Source organism: Liolophura sinensis, chromosome 3 (assembly GCF_032854445.1).
Source record: "Liolophura sinensis isolate JHLJ2023 chromosome 3, CUHK_Ljap_v2, whole genome shotgun sequence".
In the NCBI taxonomy this organism is placed as follows: Eukaryota; Metazoa; Mollusca; class Polyplacophora; order Chitonida; family Chitonidae; genus Liolophura; species Liolophura sinensis.
Genome location: NC_088297.1, coordinates 23,704,099 through 23,731,114, shown reverse-complemented (window position 1 = coordinate 23,731,114; position 27,016 = coordinate 23,704,099). Strand labels below are relative to the sequence as shown.

Here is a 27,016-nt window from a genome sequence, read left to right as displayed (position 1 = left end):
GTAGACCTTTAATTTCATAGCTGCGTTTATAACGCCTTGTGGAAAATTCAAAAGTCACTTCAGGCCAACCGCATGTTTTTGTACGTCTCTGCCTGTACATGTGTGCATACATTTGATATTTATGCGTTCTGGTCGTAATCTAGTACGTATATCAGCAGGGCTTTACCAGACGTGAAGTTCACAAACAATTTATGGCTGAGTGAGGAGAGCGACCATAACATTTCAAATACAACTATCAGTGGGAATCTATGTACAAAATATAAAACGCTCTACTTTCGCCAGTATGCATGTATCAACATGCATTTCTAGTGATGGGAATGAAAGAGGTTGAGTATATAAAATGATGATGACTGTTTAGCAAACTATATACAATGGCTGTGAAGCAAAGGAATAGCTGAACCATCGCCAACTTTGTTAATCTTTTTGAGAGGCGCCATTTTACTGCCTTTCTACCTTTGAATTAAGTCAAAAAGTGTCAAATATGAATTAATCGTTAAAATGTCAACATTTTTGAAGTGATAAATCATAAAACTTGTTAAGTGTTGTGAAATATGAATGCCAACATATTATAATGTTACGCCGCGCGTTAATGATAGTTTGGAAGTTGTAACATGTTAAATTAGAAGATTTTAAACATTTATAATGCGGGACATAACACCTAAAATGTGAATTTGACATAAGATAGTGTTAGATTACAACATTTCCTAAGGATTTTGTCAATTCTCACATTTTAACAGTTTGAAACATTGTAAATGCTTACCCTTCACTACCACTCCCAAATTGTTGGATTTAACAGCATTCAAGTTATACACAACATTTCAAAAAAGAGCAATAAAACAGCCTTTTCGCCACGAAACCACTGGTAGACTGAAAGGCATGGTATGATCTTAGGAATTGTGCATGCGTGAATTTGGTTCTAATACATTCCCAAGATCATTCCAAAATGTTTAATCCGATGCCGACATGATTGCTACTGCCAAACAGGCCTAAAATCACTCTGGCATTATACAGCCAAAATAGATCGAATAATTATGTCGTTGCTATGATTTATAATGTGAGGTCAACTGGCAATGTTAATTGCAGCGACTTATATTCTCTGTACTGTTGTGACATATAATTATGTTGTTGGTGAGACCAGTGCGTTCCTTCAGGCTCTGCCTAGTTTCCCCTATCCATAAACCAGACCAATGTCGTGTTTATCTCAAATGTTAACGCTTCACCACGGCGGTAATCTATATATGTTCTGGGGGATGTATGCTATGATGTCATTAGGACACATTTTTATGGGATCAGGAATTCACAATCCACAACATTTTATACTTATATCACCCATGCGCACTGTTCAGTCAAATACCGTGTCTTAATTCCTATGTATTTTATCATCAAAACGTCAAAATATGGATAAATCTATACATTTTGTTCCTGTTTTCGTGCTTATGTATTCTGTAGGTTGTATTTTCACAATGCGATGGACTTCTAGAGAACGGATGTATGTAAAAGATACAGGGGGGAAGTTGAATGTTCTCAGGCAGAAAATAGGCATAAAAAAAACAGATGAACCTTCTCAAATTTCTACATCGTTGTATTCCAACTGCAGTTTCTAACTTTCCTTCCCATCATGATAATGACTGCAGTTTCGAGCTTTCGTTCTCATCATGATACTCACTGTTTCCTTGTTTCTTCTGATACTGGTATATGCATTTATATATATAGTTATGACAGGTTTATGTTTCTTTCAGAGCCCCTGTGAAGTATTTTACCTACGATTACTCAATCAAGAGGAGATTACAAAGTTTTCTTGTTGGAGATTCCAGATCACGTGAGTACATAAGCTTCCCGCCAAACCTTCGTAATCTTACCAGGCCGAAGTCACCGCTGTCTAAAAACGGAGGTAGAGTTAGTCACGTGTTGAATATTTATTTAGTTATTTATCTGATTTGTGTTTTACGCCGTACTCAAGAATATTTTACTTATACGACGACTGCCAGCATTATGGTGGGAGAAAACCTGGCAGAGCCCACTAAAAACCCACTATCATCCGCAGGTTGCTGCCAGACCGGACGCCAGAGGGGAATGCATGAGCTGGAATTGGACTCACATTTAGTGAGAGGCTCCTGGGTCATTGCGCCGCGCTGGCGTGCTTACCCCGCCGGCCACGGAAGCCCCCATGCGTTGGATGAACGTATATCACATCCAAATATTACATCTGTTTTATTCACCCTATGAATTTGCGCCTTACAAATGGCGTATTGATCCAAGTCTGCAGGTGGAACTGGTTTCTTAATTGTAAACTGTATGTCGGAGTGCAGACGACCCTGGTGAAGTCTTAACTTCAGTCAGTCCTAAATAGGTAACAATTTTCCCTATCTGGAAACATGTTTCCTGATTCCAGTTTGGGACATGTTGGGATTGTTTGAACATGACTTTTTGGGACATGTTGGGATTGTTTGAACATGACTTTTTGGGACATGTTGGGATTGTTAGAACATGACTTTTAACATGTTAACATTGCCAAGTGTGTAGAAAACCGTAACTAACCCTGCAGGCCCCCTACACACGTTTCGTGGCGTTTGCGATTTAATTTTTCTGAGAGAATCCCTTCTCACAGAATGTTGTCGTGTATTGTGGCAAAAAGGTGGCCACAAATTTATGCGCCAGCTCCTATGACAGCTTAAATTAACTATTCCAGCATTTGGTGGATTACGTTTAAATATGTATGTAAGTTAAACTCACGTGGTTATACTGGCGGTCATCGTGAGCGAGGTGTTTCATATGTGCATTTTGTTATATTTTAATAAAATTTTTTTCTATTCTTTTCTATTGATAGGTTTTTACAACACAGTATTTGACTTTGTGATAAAGCTGACAGCCTGTCTACTGTATATAACTCGTGTACAGCTTGATGACACCAGGGAGTATGAGTGGTAAGTTTGACTTATAACGTGTTGAATTTCATTTTTTTTTAAATGATTTAAAAAATTTATGAAATGCTTTTAAATAATCATTTTAAATGGTCGAGACGCTTTTAGAACAGTGCATGTGTGCAAGTTCTGAATTTCAGTTGAGATCACTACGGGTTTCGAACCACCGACCCTACAATCAAGTACGTAATCAACAGTGATATATGTGTACAGTGTAGAGTTGGATATTTTTCTGTCCATATGAATGTAAATTGCACATATACATGTGTACACACATGTTTGTATACTTTTCCTCACATATGTACACACGTTTGTATATTTTTTGTATATTTTTTCATGTCTACACACATATTTGTGTATTTTTGCTTACATATCTACACATGTTTCTATATTTTTTTATCACATATCTACTTACATGTGTGTGTATTTTCTCACATGTCTACACACATGTTTGTGTTTTGTCCCAGTGGAGGCCATCGTTGTGAGAACGGCACAACGGCCATACCTGAGAGTGAGGAATACACCATGGTTTTCTCTTCAACCAGGATAAATTGGTGAGTCTGCTTTAGCTGAATTCCACATGTGAGCAAAACTGGCCATGCTCGTGGCTCAGCTTACAGTTCTGTTAATTATGACGTCATGGGCCCGGTTGTTCAAAAAAGTATTAGCTAATACCGGTATTAAGTCATATCATATATCCACGATTGTAAGAAAACCAAACAGCCAGTACAGTTGTACACAGACCAAACGAAAGGACAGCAGACACAATTTTTTTTGAACTAGTGTAAATCTGAAGACTTGGCTTAAAGTTCAATGTGGTATTAAGTTGAACAACTGGGCCATGGTGTGTATTATTCATGAATAACTAGGTGACATGCAGTCAGAATTTCTGTCGAATTAAACGCTTCTAACAAGTTAACATGTTTATGTGACGTACATCTTTGGCATGTTGAGGACAGCATTTCTCGAAAAGACTGAGTTGCAGATTAACGGTTGCAACAATGCAGATGTGTATTTCTGAAAGCTACGATTGGAACAGTGCAGATGTGTATTTCTGAAAGCTACGATTGGAACAGTGCAGATGTGTATTTCTGAAAGCTACGATTGGAACAGTGCAGATGTGTATTTCTGAAAGCTACGATTGGAACAGTGCTGATGTGTATTTCTGAAAGCTACGATTAGAACAGTGCAGATGTGTATTTCTGAAAGCTACGATTGGAACAGTGCAGATGTGTATTTCTGAAAGCTACGATTGGAACAGTGCTGATGTGTATTTCTGAAAGCTACGATTGGAACAGTGCAGATGTGTATTTCTGAAAGCTACGATTGGAACAGTGCTGATGTGTATTTCTGAAAGCTACGATTGGAACAGTGCAGATGTGTATTTCTGAAAGCTACGATTGGAACAGTGCAGATGTGTATTTCTGAAAGCTACGATTGGAACAGTGCAGATGTGTATTTCTGAAAGCTACGATTAGAACAGTGCAGATGTGTATTTCTGAAAGATACGATCGGAATAGTGCAGATGTGTATTTCTGAAAGGTACGATTGGAACAGTGCAGATGTGTATTTCTGAAAGCTACGATTACAACAGTGCAGATGTGTATATCTGAAAGCTACGATTGGAACAGTGCAGGTGTGTATTTCTGAAAGCTACGATCAAAACCGTGCAAATGTGTATTTCTGAAAGCTACGATTGGAACAGTGCAAATGTATATTTCTGAAAGCTACGATTGGAACAGTGCAAATGTTTATATCTGAAAGGTACGATTGGAACAGTGCTGATGTGTATTTCTGAAAGCTACGATTGGAACAGTGCTGATGTGTATTTCTGAAAGCTACGATTGGAACAGTGCAGATGTTTATTTCTGAAAGCTACGATTGGAACAGTGCAGATGTGTATTTCTGAAAGCTACGATTGGAACCGTGCAGATGTGTATTTCTGAAAGCTACGATTGGAACAGTGCAGATGTGTATTTCTGAAAGCTACGATTGGAACAGTGCTGATGTGTATTTCTGAAAGCTACGATTGGAACCGTGCAGATGTGTATATCTGAAAGCTACGATTGGAACAGTGCAAATGTGTATTTCTGAAAGCTACGCTGAGAAGAAAAAAAAAACAGATCTCACTTCTACCTTCTGTCCTTACGGTGTAGCTGGGAAATCTGGTCACTATACCGACACTGTCTTCCACTGTTTTCTCCGGGTTCCTCCAACCAGAAACCAGACCGTCGCTACATACAGAAAAAAATCTCGAGTACAGCATTAAACACCAACGAATCAGTCAATCAATCATTCAACCAATTACTCAATCTCTCACTCACTCACTCAGTCTTTGTCGATCTTAATTCTGGGCCAGTGACGTCAAATAAATTGCGATTAACATCACTGTATTTTCTTTACCTAATTCTGCAATGTCCTACATTTTAAGCATATGAGCGGTGGTAATCAAATTCTTGCTAAGATAAATGGAGAAGAAGCCGTATTTCACTGTCAATAGCGCCATCATTTGCCAAATGTTATCCTGTCGTCGCTGCTCTGCTTTTGTTCTCTATGCTATATGTGGCTATTTATATTCTTCACATCTTACTCCTGTATTCATCACCTGTCACATGCCGCATTATTTACAGATTCGCTTTTTTAACCTTGACTTCGAAATTCCAGTATATTATCACAGATATAAGCTGTGGCGTGATTGTGCTTTACGGAGCAATTGTATATGTTTTACACAGGTACTTGTTGCTGTGGGTACACAGACCCTTTCCCCTGTGGGTGTTGGAAGTGGGACTGTCAACTGTAACACTTATCAAGGCTCTCATCACAGTGTACGTCACCTACAAGGTATGGCCCAGCAACGACAGGACGTAAATGTACTGAAAAACGCAGGTTTTTTGGTGCTCTCAAGGCAGCCGTTGTACCTTAAGCATGGATCGTACTTAAAACAGTTCGCGATGTGCCATGCTAACATAAAGACCTTATCTTATATAGACAAACGTGAATCTTAACAAACAAAGCATGTAATTTGCGATTGCCAAAACGTGTGTATGTATAAATTAAAACAAAAACGCCTGTTTCCGTGATTTGGGTAACAAATAGAGTACTGTTCGGCCTTTTCTCTGGGCTCTTTACAATTTCTTTTGGTGTCCCTTTTTTGTGTGTGATCTTGACGCCTGTAGAGACGATCGTCTACAGGGAAAATAGAAGCCATTTCACATGTTCTGACTGACCAGGCAGCTGAATCTGATCAGTGACATCTTTCTTGTCTGTCCTTCACATGACCTTGCCCATGACCTTGTACAGAGGTTCATGGATGTCATGCTTCATACAGCAGTTTATTCCTCGATTCATGTACCTGAAAGTTCCTGGATCGGCCCAGGTTCTCCTCCACATATTGTGTTGCACAATATCGCGTTTCTAAAAGTCTGGAACACCGAGGAATTGTTTATGATCAGTAACAGCTTTATTCCCAAGCTTGAATGTACTTTGGCATTCAGCTCCTGGATCATACAGATTATTCCTGATTCACAAGGAAAGAAACAACTCCTAACCTGTTCCAGGGATTAGAACCACGTGGTGGCCAAGACTTATCACATAGTGACACAAACTTGTCTGGCCAAGCCAAGCTGATCGACTCCCAAAAGACCGAGAGTCTTCCAGCGGTGACTCTCTGACTAATTAATAGAATGCATTCAAATGTATTAGTTACGCAAACATGTATGATAAGTAACAGAGTGCCAATCACAAGAAATTAGGCAGCAATTTAAGCAATTATGTACAGCAAAATATTTCTCATCTATGGTAATGTAAAGCGCAACAAAAGGCAGTACAATTACATAAAAATACACAGCACAATACTTTAATGACGAAAATGGTTATGGATGACTACAGCCTTCCGAGACATTTGTACTTGTAAAACACGAGAGCGTTTATGCGAAAGGGTTCTGTAAACTTTATGCATATCTGCTTCAATGTATTTTGTACAGTCAGAGTTTCATTGTACATGATAACACAGTGCGTGAGCTTGACGTCATGCTTAGTCACGGTGTTAGCCTTCCACGCGAAATGCTTTGTACAGAATGAATAGAAGTTGTTGCCCCCAGGATCCATATATTTATTTATACATTTATTTATATGTTTATTTATTTCTTTCATTGGTGTTTTACGCCGTACTCAAGAATATTTCACTTATCTGAGGCCTGCATGATGATGGGAGGAAACCGGGCAGAGCCCGGGAAACCACGACCATCCGCAGTTTGCTGCCAGGCTTTTCCACGTAGGACCGGAGAGGAAACCAGCGTGAGCTGGACTTGAACTCACAGCGACCGCATTGGTGAGAGGCTCCTGAGTCATTACGCTGAGAATCCATATTACTTTGTCTTTTAAATATAAAGTAAAGCTAGGTGTACAGATCCAATTTTAGCTAACACTTCAGTGTCGTACATATAAATGGGTGTATTTTTTGTCATTTATTCCGCAGATGAGTCCTATGGAGAAAATTGTGGAGCCTTTCTTTGTGTTGGAGTTAGTATCCTCTGTGCCCATGATCGTTACAGTAAGCCAGTTTCCATGTAAACCATATTTTAGAACCTCTCTTATTTTGTAAGCTTTATTGTTGTATGGAAGGTGTATCAGAAGTAATCTTTGTAATCATACTTTTTCCTTTTTTCGATATTTTAGTTTGTAAATCGCCGGATTTGGCCGTGGGATATTGGCGTTGAATGCTATCGTTTTTTAGTTTTCTTGACATGTTTTTTCAAGGTCGTTGAGCTTGTGCCTCCATTACCTTGTAAAAACACTTTTTCTTACAACTGTGGTAAGTTTATGATCGAGAGATATTTTACCATATTATTCATCAGTGGTTTTCGAGTAGAATTCTGATGTCGTATTCGACGCTTATATTTCGTTTATTTTTCTCAATTTGCTTCTTCCATGCATATGTCACTGGTCGTGTGAAGAAATAGTTTGGATTTGCTTTCCTTTACCTGTTCTCACTCTGTATAATAACGCTTTGTTCTATTTCACTGTAATATCTGATCTCCAGTCTCCTCGTGCAAAACCTCGTACTATCTGGCGTTAACTGACAACGAGCGGACAGTCCTGTTGTTACGACACGTATATGACTTTCGTGAACTCTGATTACCTTTTTGAGAATTACATGCATGTGCTCGTATGTTTTCCAATGCTCCATTGTACGAAAGTTCACATATACAGGGTCACAATTCCCCTCACCCTAGTTTTGAACTGCCGTTTGTAGTTGGGTATTTCAAACTTTGTTTAATGGTTCCGCTACAAGATTGTCTGCTGGTTGCCAAGTAACGGGATACAGACGAGATTCTGCGAGACTACCTCTACCCCTAAACATGAGCCCTTTCATACAAGTGACACATTCTTGAGTACGGCGTGAAACACCAATAAACCAAAGAAACATACATTGGAAAGTAAAGCATCTTGCTGTGAATTCAGATCTGCATAGACCAAATCTATGCGAGGATAAGTCACAGCAGAGATATGACTACCTTTGTGAATTCGACGACTCTTCGCGATGTTTTGCTCGTATAATCAGTCACAGCTGGTTTTCTCAGATTCTTCAAGGATTCCATTTACGTAGATTGAAACCCAAAAAATTGTTTGCAGTCACACCTCAAATGACCCGTCGACTGGTATGCCGGACAGCTTATCGACGGTAGTCACCTGATAGCATAAAATCATAATGACCTTGCGCATACGATTAATGAAGATGGTTTATGATGCTTGCACAAACCCTAATGATCAGGATTCGTCAGAATTTGTCGATCGTAGCTGATCGCCATTAATTGTAACTGATCGCAGCTGGTTTTTGTACCTGTAAGAACCACCTTCGACCACTCCTACAACACCGCGAAGCGCTGGCGATATCTTCAGCTTCATCACGGTTCGCAAAGATCATCCACGATTCATCGGTAGATCACTCCAAGATTCGTGACAAATACCCTCGATTTTTGCCACGCAGGCTGACCGTAAATGCAGGTGTCACTGGGAATTTAATTCTCCCATTTCAACCGTTAACCTGGTCGCCCTTAATGTAAGATTATACAATCATAAGGCCCTTAATGGAAGATTATACAATCATAGGACCCTTAATGTAAGATTATACAATCATAGGGCCCTTAATGTAAGATTATACAATCATAGGTTTCGTTATCTGATTAGAATCTGTGTTACAATTTATCCAGGTCTGCTGGTGGCCATTGCGGAACCTGTACGTCCCCACCTTCCTCAACATCTGGCTTGCCAAAGAGGCTCTCGAGAGTCTATTTGTGAGTTATTACTATTCATCTGCTTTTGTTTTACTTGTTTATTTTTCTTATTATAGATGTCGTAAACGTTTATATATTGGACGAAAGTGGCCATTGGTTTAATAGAGATGAAGGCAAGACATACACCTGGACGCTGATGCTAGCGCTCAGTTGTTGGAAAGTGTATTAGCTAATACTGGTATTAAGTCGTACTTTATATTTAATTCTTTAGTCAAAGCCAACAACCAATGCAGTTCTCCAAAGTCAAACAGCAGCAGTTTCATTCATAATATAATGTTACACATTTTTGACATGAAGTACAAAATTGAAGATTTGACTTAAAGTTAAATCTAGTATTAAGTCTGAAACGAGTTTTGAACAACCAAGCCCTGTTCTCTAGGCGAGAATGATGTTTTGTTTTTAAGAATAACCATTTTTACAAATGCTAAATCTTGCTTGCAAATCAACAGTTTTACTTTGCAAAACCTATGTGCATTAAAAATTGGTTTGCGTAGAGATCTAGAAGAGAAAGGGTGTTTTCCAACAGGTAAATATATTCCAAATTATAACTGCAAAACGATGACAAACGTTTGGGGTATTTGTTGACAAAACGCTTCAAATTCTGTTGAATCCATTTTAACTGCAGCACGACCTTCACCTCACAAAGCAGAGGTTTCAGTGTATCGCGGTGACGATGTACCAGCAGATGTTGATTTTAACAGCTACCCTGGTCTGCCTCATCATTACCACGTAAGTCAGTAATTACATTTACAGCGTCTGAGGTAAATCGACAAGTGGCCGTATTTCGCCGGTTACGTGTGACCATTTGCCGGCTGTCACACTAATGTTGCTGCTCTGCTTTTTCTCTGTTTGCTGTACGTCTTAATTACATTGTATTCTTGCATACACCAGGATTGTGCTTGTGGACTGAGCATCTCCTAGACCTGGTCCCTCTGCATTGTTTTAATGGTACTGTGTGTTAAATGTGATGACCACCAGGTATTTTGAATAATTCTAGATCAGTGACATCCAATAAATTGCAGTTAACATCACTGCATTTGTTTTACCTAATTCTGCTTAAGTAATGGTACTATTGCGCGTGTAATTTGCTACAATTTATGCATTTACACGGACAGTTAGAATTAAACCCTAATTCGGGGAAATTGACATGAGACCCTATTTCACCGGTTACATATGACCATTTACCAGCCATTACGCTGTCGTCGCTGCTCTGGTTGTTCTCTCCGCACTGTACGTCTTAATTATATTACGTACCGTAGCAATCTGCTGTGTTGTGGTGTACATTGTACTTTCTACCTTGTCTGTTTAGCGCGTGTGTGATATTCAGTGTAACTTTCTGCTTTCAGTGTTTACTGTGTGTGTGGTATAAAGTGTACCTTTCTACGGTTTCTGTTTACAGCATGTGTGGCATTCAGTGCTGTTTTGTTTACAGCGTGTGTGGTATTCAGTGCTATTTCTGTTTTCAGCGTGCGTGTCATTCAGTGCTGTTTCTGTTTACAGCGTGTGTGGTATTTGGTGTAACTTTCTGCTTTCCGTGTTTACAGTGTGTGTGGTATACAGTGTACCTTTCTACTGTTTCTGATACAGCGTGTGTGGTATTCATTGATATTTCTGTTTACAGCATGTATGGTATTCAGTGCTCTTTCTGTTTACAGCGTGTGTGGTATTTGGTGTATCTTTCTGCTTTCAGTGTTTACAGTGTGTGTGGTATACAGTGTACCTTTCTACTGTTTCTGATACAGCGTGTGTGGTATTCATTGATATTTCTGTTTACGGCGTGTATGGTATTCGATGTTGCTATAATTGTTCCATTGTGCTTTCGAGAGCGTGTGTGGGTATTATACGTTTTATCTGTTTACACCGTGTGTGGTATTCAGTGTTATTTCTTTTTAAAGTGCATGTGGTATTCAGTCCTTTTTCTGTTTACAGCGCGTGTGGTATTCAATGCTACTTCTGTTTACAGTCCTTGTGGTATTAAGTGCTATTTCTGTAATACAGCGTGTGTGCAGTAAACAGTGCTATTACTGTTTACCTCATATGTACCTTTGTACTTCTCTTGTTTACAGCGTGTGTGGTATCCAGCACATCCAGCGGGCCAGTCAGCTGGAGCGGCTGTCGCTTTTTGAGTCGGTCTGGTTTGTTATCGTCACCTTCTCCACCGTGGGGTATGGGGACATCTCACCTGACATCTGGCTGGGGCAGCTTTTTATGATGCTCATGATCTGTGCAGCTTTTGCTTTCGTTCCCAGACAGGTTGGTGTTTTGTTTTTAGCCAGGAAATGGGGGAAAGTAGCAACATCGCCAATTATAGTAATCGACTATAGGTCTACATGTAGGCATTATACACTGGCTTCATGGCTTAGGTTTAACAATTCTTATTTTTCTTAAAGGGTTCATTTCTGTTTAAATATCAAATTTTGATAGTATTTATTTCTCTTTAAGAAGTTTTCAATGTTCGTTTCCTAAATTTGTGAATGATCTTCTTCCATGATGTTTGTGTGTTTCAAAATTATTGTTACCTTTATTAGTGTTTATGAAATAGTATTTTTCTCTGGCTGATTTATTTGAGGATTATATTTTACATTGTGTGTCATGCAGAGACTTAAATCTCCTCCAAAGTTTATTTAATGCGTGTATGCATTTCAGTTAGAGATTATAGCGTCCACTTGGATTGAGCGTCAGAAGGAGGGCGGGACTTTCAGTCAGCACAGGGCGTCACGCACTAAACACGTTGTCGTCTGTACCAGCACGCTCTCCGCCGATACGCTCATGGACTTCCTCAATGAGTTCTACGCTCATCCAAAACTAGAGGTATGGTGATGACAAGTTTATACCAATTAAACAATAGTGTGATTGGTGAAAATAGTTCATATGCTGAACTAAATGATCTCAGTTTGAAGGTTAGTAGTTCATCAGTGAGGGCTAATTTGACATTGCAAATTTACTGATAGTTGTTACTTTTGTTTTTAAACTAATCCGTTACCGTAAAATCAGATAATATGATTGAAAAGACAAAATAACATCGTTACAAAATTGGAATCTTTGTACGTGTAGCTCCTTACTTGGGCTTTTAGTCTCCGGTCTGGTGTACTGAGTCACACGAAAAAAAGAGTCCGTCAATAAATGAAACAGCCCTTGACCCGTTGTCCATTCCACTGAATCAAGTTTAGCCTAGAATCTGTCATTCGGCCTAAGCGATATTCCGACAGTTTCTGGACAATGCATGTTTCTTGGTCTCCAGTTTTATTTTTTTATTTATTTGATCGGTGTTTACGCTGCACTCAAGAATATTCCACGTTTACGACGGTGGCCAGTATTATGCTGGAAGGAAACCGGGCAGAACCCGAGGGTGAAACCAACGACCATTCGCTGGTTGCTGTCGCACCTTCCAACATACGGCCGGAGAGGAATGTTCCCGAATTGGACATTAACATGAGCTCATCAACTTAAATACAGCGTTATTTATAATCTTTTGTCTGGCTCCTGTCGGAAGCCATCCAGCTAAAGTTCGGTCGTCCCACTTACCAGTGGAATGGCAGACACAATCCAGCTAAAGCTCGGTCGTCCCAGTGACCAGTGGGATGGCAGACACAATCCAGCTTAAGTTCGGTCGTCCTACTGACGAGTGGGATGGCAGACACAATCCAGCTAAAGTTCGGTTGCTCACTGACCAGTGGAATGGCAGACACAATCCAGCTAAAGCTCGGTCGTCCTACTGACCAGCGGGATGGCAGACACAATCCAGCTAAAGTTCGGTCGTCCTACTGACCAGCGGGATGGCAGACACAATCCAGCTAAAGTTCGGTCGTCCTACTGACCAGCGGGATGGCAGACACAATCCAGCTAAAGTTCGGTTGCCCACTGACCAGTGGGATGGCAGACACCATCCAGCTAAAGCTGGTTCGGCTACAGCTTTCGATCAGGAGATTTGTCAGATACCCGTATGTGATGCAATAGCCAGGTTTCCTTCACCTCAAAAAACAAAAAAAATGATCTCCATCGTATGAGATAAAAAATTCATGATGACTCATATTGTTGTCTTGTTTGTCTTGTTTGTCTTGTTTTGGCGTGAATCATTGTAATGATTGGAACGCCAACAATTTTATATGTGTCTGTCTGTCTGTATGCTACAGAGCCGATGTTCCCTACAATGTTTTTGGCTGCAAATACCAGCTCTGTACGATGTTGTTATTGTTGGTCATTGGTAATTTTTTTTTGTTTTAATATAGTCCATATTCCAGAGTTGACTATTCTATTGACATTGTTTCTGGATTAGCTTCAAATGTAAAGTAATATAATAAGAAAGACTGCGCTCTTCTCCTTGTTGCCAGGATCACATGGTAGTGTTGCTCTCCCCCCAGCGAACTGGACCTCACCATGCAGACCATCCTGAGGGACCCCAAATGGGTCAACAGGGTCATGTACATACGGGGGTCCGCGCTGAAAGACGCCGATCTCTCACGTTGTAGGTAAGACCGTTGTAGGGTCATATATTTATTTATTTGATTGGCGTTTTACGCCGTACCCAGGAATACATCACTTATACAACATCGGCTATCATTATGGTGAGAGGAAACCGGGCAGAGCCCGGGCGAAACTCATGACGATCTGTAGGTTGTAGGGGCCTACAGGCAGAGCCTATCCGTCCCACACGGTGCAATTGTGGTACCGACTTTAGTAATATTCAGCAAAAAGAAACTGTTTGTGAACTGAGGTTCGCTGTTATTAGAAGGGGACAGATTGTATGAAACTGATGTTGTCCTATTTTGGTTCGAATAGTGACGATCGATATGTTCACAGATCAGATCACACCATATTCTCGGTCATATTCGCAGCAGAGTATTTCCTCACTGTATGGTTGATACATTTCTTGGAGAGGATAACCTACTAAGCTCTTCGCCATATGTGAACAGATATCAGGAGTGACAAACTGCTATTTGGGGTGACGAATCATTACTGTATATTTGTAAGCGCGTTGTTTTCAGCTGTGCATGTATATCTAGTGTAAGAAAATCTGAGGGATGTATCGAAAGTGAATGCAAATTTAAATTCTTCGTCGCAAATGAACTACGGTATGGAAATCCGATTCTGACATTACGGGGTTATGGGTTGTTTACATTACGTGGTCATGTTTTGTTGACATTACGTGAACATGGGTTGTTGACATTACGCTCTCATGGGTTGTTGCCATTACGTGATGATAGATTGTGGTATAATGTAAAAAATTGCGACATTGTTTCCTTCGCTCTGGAAATGACGGAGATTTTTGAACTGGTAAAACTGGTAAAGCTAAAGAACTGGCTTTTTCTGTTTTTCTTCAGTTTAATCGTTACTTTGCAGAATCCAAGTCTCTGAGGCGTGTTTTATTTTGGGAAACAGAACAAATGTGGACAAAGATGCTGCAGTAAGTGTGTCTTTTTCTTTCAGCTGATTTGCCATAATAATGGATACGAACTATCTCTTGATAAAATTGTCGCTGATCTTTCACATCTATATCCATACCTTATCTTAACAATAAGATAACACGTTTGGTAACAAGTATGTAACAAGTATGTAATTAAACTGTGAGTTAATTTAGCAAAGTAACATTGTTAACATTGTTCAATTTAAAGATGAATTATTCACTTTATGTTTATAAAAGAAATAGTTAGGAAATTTTGACAGTTCTGACTCGATGTTACAGGATAATAATTCCATCCTGCTTCATGTTATAGGACCATTACATCACTCTGTTTTAATGTTGTAGGCTCATCACATCATTCTGTTTTATTGTTGTAGTAACATTACATCACTGTGTTTTATTGTTGTAGGCTCATCACATCACTCTGTTTTATTGTTGTATTGTTGTAGGCTCATCACATCACTCTGTTTTAATGTTGTAGGACCATCACATCACTCTGTTTTAATGTTGTAGGACCATCACATCACTTTGTTTTATTGTTGTAGGACCATCACATCATTGTTTTATTGTTGTAGGACCATCACATCACTCTGTTTTGTTGTTGTAGGACCATCACATCACTCTGTTTTGTTGTTGTAGGACCATCACATCATTCTGTTTTATTGCTGTAGGACCATCACATCATTCTGTTTTATTGTTGTAGGCTCATCACATCACTCTGTTTTGTTGTTGTAGGACCATCACATCATTCTGTTTTATTGTTGTAGGACCATCACATCACTCTGTTTTATTGTTGTAGGACCATCACATCACTGTTTTATTGTTGTAGGCTCATCACATCACTCTTGTTTTGTTGTTGTAGGCTCATCACATCACTCTTGTTTTGTTGTTATAGGCTCATCACATCACTGTGTTTTATTGGTGTAGGCTCATCACATCACTGTTTTATTGTTGTAGGACCATCACATCACTCTGTTTTAATGTTGTAGGACCATCACATCACTCTGTTTTATTGTTATAGGCTCATCACATCACTCTGTTTTAATGTTGTAGGACGATCACATCACTCTGTTTTAATGTTGTAGGACCATCACATCACTCTGTTTTAATGTTGTAGGACCATCACATCACTGTTTTATTGTTGTAGGACCATCACATCACTCTGTTTTAATGTTGTAGGACCATCACATCACTGTTTTATTGTTATAGGCTCATCACATCACTCTGTTTTAATGTTGTAGGACCATCACATCACTCTGTTTTAATGTTGTAGGACCATCACATCACTCTGTTTTATTGTTGTAGGCTCATCACATCACTCTGTTTTATTGTTATAGGCTCATCACATCACTCTGTTTTATTGTTATAGGCTCATCACATCACTCTGTTTTATTGTTGTAGGACCATCACAATCACTGTGTTTTATTGTTGTAGGACCATCACATCACTCTGTTTTAATGTTGTAGGACCATCACATCACTCTGTTTTCCATGTTGTAGGCTCATCACATCACTCTGTTTTATTGTTGTAGTAACATTACATCACTGTGTTTTATTGTTGTAGACTCATCACATCATCCTGTTTTATTGTTATAGGACCATCACATCATTCTGTTTTATTGTTGTAGGAACCATCACATCCTGCTTTCATGTTGCGGGACCATCTTATTATCTTGTTTTCAAGTTGTAGGACTATTATGTTTTCATGTTGTAGGACCATCATATCAGCCTGTTTTTTTTGTTGTAGGTCCATCATTTCAGCTGTTTTTTAAGTTGTAGCACCATTAAGTTTTCATGTTGTAGGACCATCATATCAGCCTGTTTTCATGTTGTAGGACCATCATATCAGCCTGTTTCCATGTTGTAGGAACATTATATCTGCCTGTTTTTATGTTGTAGGACCATCATATCAGCCTGTTTTCATGTGGACCATCATATCAGCCTGTTTTTATGTTGTAGGACCATCATATCAGCCTGTTTTCATGTTGTAGCACCATTATGTTTTCATGTTGTAGGATCATCTTATGATCCTGTTTGCATGATGTAGGGTCATCTGGTTATCCTGTTTTCATGTTGTAGGACCATCATATCTGCCTGTTTTCATGTTGTAGGACTATTATGTTTTTATGTTGTAGGACAATCATATCAGCCTGTTTTCATGTTGTAGCACCATTATGTTTTTTTTATGTTGTAGGGCCATCATATCAGCCTGTTTTCATGCTGTAGGACCATCCTGTTTTCATGTTGTAGGGTCATCACCTTCTCTTGTTTCATGTTGTAGGATCATCACATTATCCTGTTTTCGTGTCGTAGGATTATCATACCATCCTTTTTTCATGTTGTAGAACTATTAAATTATCCTGTTTTCATGTAGGATAGGACTATCACCTTCTCTTGTTTTCATGATGTAGGATCAGCTCACAATCTTGTTTTCATGTTGTAGGACTATCACATCACCCTGTTCTCTTGTAGTATAGGACTATCATATCCTCTTACTTCTAGGTAGTATAGGACTATCACATCATCCTGTTTTCAGGTAGTATAGGACTATCACATCATCCTGTTTTCATGTTGTAGGACTATCACATCACCCTGTTTTCATGTTGTAGGACTATCACATCACCCTGTTCTCTTGTAGTATAGGACTATCATATCCTCTTACTTCTAGGTAGTATAGGACTATCACATCATCCTGTTTTCAGGTAGTATAGGGCTATCACATCATCCTGTTTTCATGTAGTATAGGGCTATCACATCATGCTGTTTTCGTGTAGTATAGGGCTATCACATCATCCTGTTTTCATGTAGTATAGGACTATCACATCATCCTGTTCTCATGTAGTATTGGACTATCACATCATCCTGTTTTTATGGTATAGTCTCACCACACAATCTTGTTTTCATGTTGTAGGATCAGCACATCATCCTGTTTTCGTGTAGTATAGGACTATCGCATCCTCTTGTTTTTGATGTTGTAGGATCAGCACATCATCCTGTTTTCATGTAGTATAGGACTATCACATCATCCTGTTTTTGATGTTGTAGAATCAGCACATCCTCCTGTTTTCATGTAGTATAGGACTATCACATCATCCTGTTTTTGATGTTGTAGGATCAGCACATCATCCTGTTTTCATGTAGTATAGGACTATCACATCCTCTTGTTTTTGATGTTGTAGGATCAGCACATTATCCTGTTTTCATGTAGTATAGGACTATCGCATCCTCTTGTTTTTGATGTTGTAGGATCAGCACATCCTCCTGTTTTCATGTAGTATAGGACTATCGCATCCTCTTGTTTTTGATGTTGTAGGATCAGCACATTATCCTGTTTTCATGTAGTATAGGACTATCGCATCCTCTTGTTTTTGATGTTGTAGGATCAGCACATCATCCTGTTTTCATGTAGTATAGGACTATCACATCCTCTTGTTTTTGATGTTGTAGGATCAGCACATTATCCTGTTTTCATGTAGTATAGGACTATCGCATCCTCTTGTTTTTGATGTTGTAGGATCAGCACATCCTCCTGTTTTCATGTAGTATAGGACTATCACATCCTCTTGTTTTTGATGTTGTAGGATCAGCACATTATCCTGTTTTCATGTAGTATAGGACTATCACATCCTCTTGTTTTTGATGTTGTAGGATCAGCACATTATCCTGTTTTCATGTAGTATAGGACTATCACATCATCCTGTTTTTGATGTTGTAGGATCAGCACATTATCCTGTTTTCATGTAGTATAGGACTATCACATCATCCTGTTTTTGATGTTGTAGGATCAGCACATCCTCCTGTTTTCATGTAGTATAGGACTATCGCATCCTCTTGTTTTTGATGTTGTAGGATCAGCACATCATCCTGTTTTCATGTAGTATAGGACTATCACATCATCCTGTTTTTGATGTTGTAGGATCAGCACATCATCCTGTTTTCATGTAGTATAGGACTATCGCATCCTCTTGTTTTTGATGTTGTAGGATCAGCACATTATCCTGTTTTCATGTAGTATAGGACTATCACATCATCCTGTTTTTGATGTTGTAGGATCAGCACATCCTCCTGTTTTCATGTAGTATAGGACTATCGCATCCTCTTGTTTTTGATGTTGTAGGATCAGCAAACAATCTTTTTGTTTTCATGTTGTAGGACTATCACATCACCCTGTTTTCATGTAGTATAGGGCTATCACATCATCCTGTTTTCATGTAGTATAGGACTATCACATCATCCTGTTTTTATGTTGTAGGATCAGCATACCATCCTACGATCCTGGGCGGTGAAGGACTTTGCCCCTAATTGTCCTCAGTATGTCCAGATCTTCAAGCCAGAGAGCAAAATCCACGTCAAGTTCGCAGGTACACACTACATGTATATACTCAGGAATGCCTTAGTCGCTGCTGTCCTTTAGGATACCGTACTTGTTCTCTACCATATCGTATAGGTTCTCTACAATAGCGTATTTTTGTTCTCCACGACACCCGATTTTCTACGATTTACTTAAACATGCTTCTTTCTTGACACCATTTAGCTACAAACATTCCACTATGCCCATAACGAGCGACTTTCCTTACACCATTTAGCTACAAACGTTCCACTATGCCCAAAGCCAGCTACTTTCTAGACACCATTTAGATACAAACGTTTCACTATACCCAAAACTAGCTCCTTTCTTGACATCATTTAGCTACAAAACTTCCACTATTCCCAAAACTAGCTACTTTCTTGTCATCATTTAGCTACAAACGTTCCACTATGCCCTGAGCTAGCTACTTTCTAGACACCATTTAGCTACAAACGTTTCACTATGCCCAAAACTAGCTATTTTCTTGACACCATGTAGCTACAAACCTTCCACTATACCCAAAGCTAGCTACTTCCTTGACATCATTTAACTATAAACGTTCCACTATGCCCAAAACTAACAACTTTCTTGACAGCATTTCTTGGCACCATTTAACTGCAAATATTCGACTATTCCCAAAGCTACTACTTTCTTGACACCATTTAGATACAAACGTTCCAGTATCAGTACCATTTAGCTACGAACGTTCCACTACGCCCAAAACCAGCTACTTTCTTGACACCATTTAGCTACAAACGTCCCACTATGCCCCAAACTAGCTTTTTTCTTAACACTATTTAGATACAAACGTTCCAGTATCAGTACCGGTTGTATTTTTAGACACCATTTAGCTACAGTCGTTACAAATGTATGCGATACTTGTATAATTATCGGTCGCGTTGTTTGAATCATATGGCCACAATCCGTCCTTTCGTAGCAGGACTGCACAACAGACACCACTGAGCTACTACCGTTCAAATCCTTTTGGAACGATAGTAGCCTTTCGGGCTGTACAGAGCGTAGCTACGTTTTGAAGAAGACAATCCGAACCAAGTATGTCTCAAACAAATTCTTACTTGTTTGGACATGAAATACCTTTCATTATAAAAATATGAGCATACTTTTCCTTTCTCATAACTTGAACTGATTTCCGTTCTGTGTTTGGAAAACAACAGTTCATTACTTTGAATTATTTAAAGGATTGTTCCAAACCAAGAATTGTTTATTGTTTTGCTTTATTTAAAAAAAGGCTTTAATTGCACCCAGTTTTTTTTTTTAAAATTAAATGTGATACGTATTGGCTTCCCTAGACAATTACAGTGATGTCACATTTGTTGTTCCAGAGCACATCGTTTGTGAAGATGAGTTTAAGTATGCCCTACTGGCCAACAACTGTCTGTATCCAGGGTTATCTACCCTCGTCACACTGCTTCTGCACACCTCCAGGGGAGAGTAAGTATACTTGAATCACCATCAGGTTCCAAAAACAACAGCAAGCTTTACAGTAGACGTCGAAACGAACATTCGTATACCAGTAGTCAGCCATGATGAGTGGTACAGGTCTATGATAAAAAGACCAATATCCAAAAACAGGAAAAACCACCATGGAAATATGAAAGTATACAAAGTACGAAATTAGGACCGATTTATGCAAAGAGGAAAGTCGAAGGGAAGGAAAGACGCAAGGAATGTTTTAGACGAATGGATAAAATCAGTATCATGCTGTCGTGTACCATGATAGGTATTGTCATAAATCAAACTATGTATCAAAGTTGAGTTTTGATTACAACTGTTCATATATCTATGCAATGTGTCGTCTTTTTCACCACGAAGAAAAAAGTGGATTTAGAATTCAACCATTGTAAAAGTTAAGAAACTTCGGGTGAAGGTGTTTGATGGAATACCGTTGACAGATTAAGCTTTCTGTGAATGGTTGCGTCTTTTCTGGTTTGTATAAGCCTTTGTCTTGGTGAAACATTGCCTTGTTGTCTAGAGAGGGTCAGGGAGCAGCGGAGAAGTGGCAGCAGATCTACGGACGTCACTCCGGCAATGAGATTTACCATATTCAGCTCAGCAACAGCATCTTCTTCCGGCAGTACAAGGGCTGGTTGTTCACAGAAGCTGCGGTGGATAGTCATCAACGGTACGTACAATGAGGACAATTCCACACAAAAAAACATTTTTGACTGAAAACTAAAAATCAGTCAGTTATTGGTACAGTAAGTTGTTGAAACTTTAACCGAGGTATCATAAGATGACATTGATGACGTGGCCCAAATTTTAATTGATAGGTCACAAGAATAAGATCCTTAATCGTATTTTCAGATTTTAAAATCTCGTCTAAACGGTTAGGTTTTTTGGTAGGCCTACTGAAAGTTAATGGAATTTGAACGCAGCTGTCTCAAAGTGACAGTAATGATGAGATCGCAATTTAAATTTGTACGGCACAAAAATAAATTCCTTAATCCTATTTCAAGCTAGGACAAAACTGTAAACGTTGCCATCCATGTCTATTACCATCAGTTATTTACGTGTGTGACAATTTTCCTCTCCGTAGATTCGGTGTGTCTCTAGTTGGCGTGGAGGACCGTAGAAGCGTTGATCCTCGTCTCTTGCTTAACCCTGGATCCTCCTACATCCTCAAAGATTCGGACATCTGTTTCTACCTGAGCGTGACCGAGGAGGAGTATTCCAAGATCGTCACAGATCCGGTCGTCCGGGACAAAGTTCGGGCAGTCAAAGAGGAGATCAATCGTATGTACACGGACAAAGATATGGGTTAAATATGTGCTGTATGCGTGAGAGGCGTTTTTACATTATCCCATGTGTTAGTTTGGATTTTTTCACATCCCATGTGTTAGTTTGTATAGGTGTCGTAAACATTCTCACTAAAATCAGACCTCCCTATACTGACTTGTCGCTAACTATATCCAAGCAAGCACTTCCTCCGAGATGGTTCGTCTTCTTTGTATGGGGAGATCAAACCTCAGTACCAATCAAAATCGTTTCAATACAGCAAATAATAAGTACAGGCGTATGAGTATCTCTTCAGAAGCCACAAGTAAATATAGTGAGCGATTTACGACAAGTGACAATGCATTGATTGGACCTAATTTTCGTGAGATTTGTGTTCTACATGTTTTTCACCTGAATGTTGTGCTCCACGCTTTCAGTTGTTACTTGCAAGTTCCACCGAAGTCCACAATTCATCTAGCCATCAAATAAGACTTTCTTTTGTAGCAGTGTAATTTATCATGTCTGAAAATCAAATAGTTTTGTCAAAATTAAATGACAGATATACCAAGTGTAATGTTGCTTTTGACACCAAATTTATCATATGAAACTCAATCCGTAAAAATATCGCTTCGTCAAGTTGGAAAGTTATAAAATGTCTAGTTTGGCATATTTGTATGTCTCGAAAGATAATCCGGGCCAAATGTTAAGGAAAAGAATTTCAGGAGAGGAGTGTATGTTTTTTCAGATACAAATATGCTGAGGTCAGCCTGTAAAGTGATGGCGAATCATACAACAAAAATGGTGGAAAATATTCACTTCTCCCAGACAGAAAACCACCGTGGTTAGTACCCTGAACCACAACCTGTCAAACTGTGGTCTTACACAAATGTGGTTGGCTGGTCAGGGATCACGTGTATATAGGCTTGGGGTGCGAGGAGAGCTAGTTCTGTGGTAACATTGAATGAAGACTGCCTATGCTAAATATGCGCAATATCTCATTAATACAAACACGTAGATCTCTATAACCAAATTTCAATCAATTGCAATTTATCACCTTTACTTTGGCTTCATCCTCGTCTGTTGCTGCGGACACAAATGTACTATTGCATGCCAAATAAACTAACCCGTTATGGTATAGGTTTTTATATCAACATTTTATAAACTTTCCAAATTGTCAGTTCGCTTGTTCCCTTGTGTGGCTACAGAGAACCGGTGTCACATTGTGGTACTTTAAATCTAACTGATGTATTTTAATTACTTGTTTTACTGGTGACAAATTATCACAGTTTCGCTTCCTTGACGGATGTCAGGTTATTGGGCACATGTAGTAAACCACCTGCCCCGTGGTTTAAAGCTTAAGCCTCATCGCAGAGAGATGGATTCGAACCTCTAACCTGAAAGGTCAAGGGGCGACTGGCAGCAGTAGGAAATGGGCTCCTAGTCAAAGAGATTTAAAAGACTCAGACTCATTGACTTGAATGGATGGCCATAAAAACAGAAATGCGTCGCTGGAATCTTTTTTATGGACAAAGACTGTTTATACAAACTCATGAGCCTGTAAGGAGTTGCGTTTTTTGTATAGATGGTCATCAGAAATGTAAGCGGTTTACCATAGACATATTACCGGGCATCATAGCATGGCTTTGTATAACAGTCTTTTGCAAGATGACCTGATTGTTAACAGTTGCAGCAAATGTCAATGCTTTTTATTCGGTCAGCTGTGACTCGGCTGCAATGAGCTAAATCTCCCAGTCAGCTTCTCTCTTCATTAATGATTTAACAAATCAAATATTCATCACCATTTTCAACTATCGCTATAGCCCTGTCTATACGCAATATACAACATTTACCGCTGGTGGTATGTATGCTTCACAACTTCTGAACGATTCTCCTGCACTTCGTTGTGTACTGTTACTATAGTGAGATGTGTGTGGTCAATATGCATGATATGATAGACAATTGCATAGAGAATAAAACGAGAGCAGCGACGACAGTGTGATAGATGTACAGCATAGAGAATAAAACCAGAGCAGCGACGACAGTGTGATAGACGTACAGCATAGAGAGTAAAACCAGAGCAGCGACGATAGTGTGATAGACGTACAGCATAGAGAGTAAAACCAGAGCAGCGACGACATTGTAATAGACGTGCAGCATAGAGAGTAAAATCAGAGCAGCGGCAACATTGTGATAGACGTACAGTATAGAGAGTAAGGCATGAGCAGCGACGACAGTGTGATAGACGTAGAGCATAGAGATTAAAACCAGAGCAGCGACGACAGTGTGATAGCCGTACAGCATAGAGAGTAAAACCAGAGCAGCGACGACATTGTAATAGACGTGCAGCATAGAGAGTAAAATCAGAGCAGCGGCAACATTGTGATAGACGTACAGTATAGAGAGTAAGGCATGAGCAGCGACGACAGTGTGATAGACATACAGCATAGAGAGTAAAACCAGAGAAGCGACGACAATGTGATAGACGTAGAGCATAGAGAGTAAAACCAGAGCAGCGACGACAGTGTAATAGACGTACAGCATAGGGAGTAAATCCTGAGCAGAGACAACGTGATAGTTGGGAAATGGTCACACGTAACCGATGAAACTCGGCATCTTGTCAATTTACGTCATTTAGTTCTATACGCATGTAACTGTCTGGATTGATAATGCATCGCTTGCCCACCTACACACTTATTTTAATACATGCCATTGCATATGCTCACTCTGTGTTCACAACAACATATCAGCATGCAAAATCTAACACTGACACTTGTATAATTTGTAGGAAAAGCATTACTTGATCCTTTGTGCATTTTGTGTTAATGGCATTTTACTGGAGACGCATTTCGTGACAATTTGTGAGAATGAAGCAGTAAAGAAATAATAGCCATGTATTTCAGCTTACAGAAATGGAGAGCTGTTAGTAAAGTTTCTCAACGTACAAAAGTCGATATGTATAACCGACGTAAATCAGTAATTGTGACAAATTTCACGCACATAAATCAGTGGCTGTGAAGTACTTCAGCATTCATACATCAGTAGCTCTTACTTTATTCAGCCGCGATAAATCAGCAGCTGTTATGTATTTCAGCCCTGAAAAATCAGCTCGTGTTATATATTTCAGCTGTTATAAATTAGTAGTTATGTATTTCACCCTTGATAAATCAGCATGTGTTAGGTATTTCACCCTTGATAAATCAGCAACTGTGAAGTATTTCAGCCCTGATAAATCAGTAGCTGTTATGTAATTCAGCCCTCGTAAATCAGTATCTTGTATGTATGTATTTCAGCCCAAATGGCGCTGGAGTTACAGAACCTTAACCAAGAGGAAGAAGAGTCGGGAAACGAGTATGAGGATGACAGTGTCTTCTCACGTTCCATGTCGGATAACTCTCTTCAGTTGTCTCCCTTGGCCCCGGTGATCCACGTGACAGGTCCAGAGGGCGATGAATGCGAAGAAGGCGTGGAGGACCCGCTTCTGCACGGACAAGAGGACTCAGTTAAGGATTCGGGGACGGAGTTGGACAGATCTGGAGACGGCGACGGTGTCCTTAATATTTATCCGGACATGGGGCAAGAAGGGTAAGCGCGGAGTATATAGTTTGAAAGAACTTGGCATAAAGAGTAAAACGAGAGCAGGGATTAACAGTATGATAGGTGGCAAATGGTTACACGAAACTGGTACAATCGGACCACCTTTCAGATTACCTCATTTAGTATTCTATTCTAACTTTTCATGTACATGCTTAAAGGTATCAACTTACACACTCCTAGGCTTGACCCTTGATTATCATTTACCCTCTGCTGGGATAAGAGAAGAATGGCATGAGTACATACGCATTATCATCAATTTATGATCAATGTTTTCCCTGATATGAAACAAGATCCTAGGCCTACTGTGTACCTACTGTGTACTCACCAGCTGCTGACCACATTTTACCCTCATTCGGCAAACAAGGGAAAAGACACCATGATAAAGTGGTGCCAGCAATGATTGTTTTCGTTGACATAGGATGAGATAACGAAAGGTTTATCATTGGACAAGGGGGGTAAGGGTAACCTGCATAATGACCAAGTGGTGACGTATGATTCACCCTTACCGAAACGGGCGGATAACAAATAAGTGAATTAAGGTCAAGTAATGTTAGTTGTGTGCTATGAGTTTTATATTTACCAAGCTATTGAGTGTGTTTATTGTACAGGATGTGCACTGATATCTAACCCTCGACCATGCTACACAAGGTTGATCTGTTTCTGATATGATTTACAGTGCTGTGTGTTTGTTGTACAGGATGTGCACTGATATCTAACCCTCGACCATGCTACACAAGGTTGATCTGTTTCTGATATGATTTACAATGCTGTGTGTTTGTTGTACAAGATGTGCACTGGTGTTCCGCTCACGTCGATGTCCATTGGTACACAAGGTTGATATGCCTCTGATATGATTTACAGTGCTGTGTGTTTGTTGTACAAAATGTGCACTGGTGTTCCGCCCACGTCGATGTCCATTGGTACAAGAGGTTGATATGCCTCTGATATGATTTACAATGCTGTGTGTTTGTTGTACAGGATGTGCACTGGTGTTCCGCCCACGTCGACGTACATTGGTACACAAGGTTGATATGCCTCTGATATGATTTACAGTGCTGTGTGTTTTTTGTACAGGATGTGCACTGGTGTTCCGCCCACGTCGATGTCCATTGGTACAGATGGTTGATATGCCTCTGATATGATTTACAATGCTGTGTGTTTGTTGTACAACATGTGCACTGGTGTTCCGCCCACGTCGATGTACATTGGTACACAAGGTTGATATGCCTCTGATATGATTTACAATGCTGTGTGTTTGTTGTACAAGATGTGCACTGGTGTTCCTCCGACGTCGATGTACATTGGTACACAAGGTTGATATGTTTCTGATATGATTTACAGTGCTGTGTGTTTTTTGTACAGGATGTGCACTGGTGTTCCTCCGACGTCGATGTACATTGGCACCAAAGAGACAATATGTCACCTGGTGGCGGACAGACGTCAGGATTGCTGCCTCCGATGGGATCAGGTGAGTGTCAGGTTTTAGAGCCTGTGTCACACGGTTGGTGGGTGCTCGGGGTTGGGGTGGGGGCGTTGCCTGAGTGGTGCTAACACACACCAGAAGCTGGTTCATCCCCAATGGCGGGGATTTATGTTCGCGATTTTTTTTTATAGAATATCAACCTTCATTGTGCAGATGATTGCACGCTTTTCTGTTACACACATTCGGGATAGCCACGGGGATACGCAGCTTATCATCCACTCTGGTTTTCCGTGCCCGA

General features: G+C 39.7%; 1 protein-coding gene across 1 annotated transcript in view; it reads left to right on the top strand.

Moving 5' to 3' along the window:
• The window catches only part of LOC135463484 (potassium channel subfamily T member 2-like), a 62,177-nt gene that overhangs the window by 13,795 nt on the left and 21,366 nt on the right, over positions 1–27,016 (top strand). The window contains 19 exon segments of the mRNA XM_064740741.1: positions 1,740–1,819; positions 2,828–2,924; positions 3,389–3,475; positions 5,654–5,762; positions 7,399–7,473; positions 9,134–9,217; positions 9,843–9,946; positions 11,284–11,474; positions 11,868–12,028; positions 13,549–13,572; positions 13,574–13,686; positions 14,558–14,621; positions 18,870–18,978; positions 20,309–20,417; positions 20,959–21,108; positions 21,523–21,719; positions 22,447–22,542; positions 24,992–25,283; positions 26,658–26,763. Of these exon segments, the coding sequence (XP_064596811.1) occupies positions 1,740–1,819; positions 2,828–2,924; positions 3,389–3,475; positions 5,654–5,762; positions 7,399–7,473; positions 9,134–9,217; positions 9,843–9,946; positions 11,284–11,474; positions 11,868–12,028; positions 13,549–13,572; positions 13,574–13,686; positions 14,558–14,621; positions 18,870–18,978; positions 20,309–20,417; positions 20,959–21,108; positions 21,523–21,719; positions 22,447–22,542; positions 24,992–25,283; positions 26,658–26,763 (2,248 nt within the window).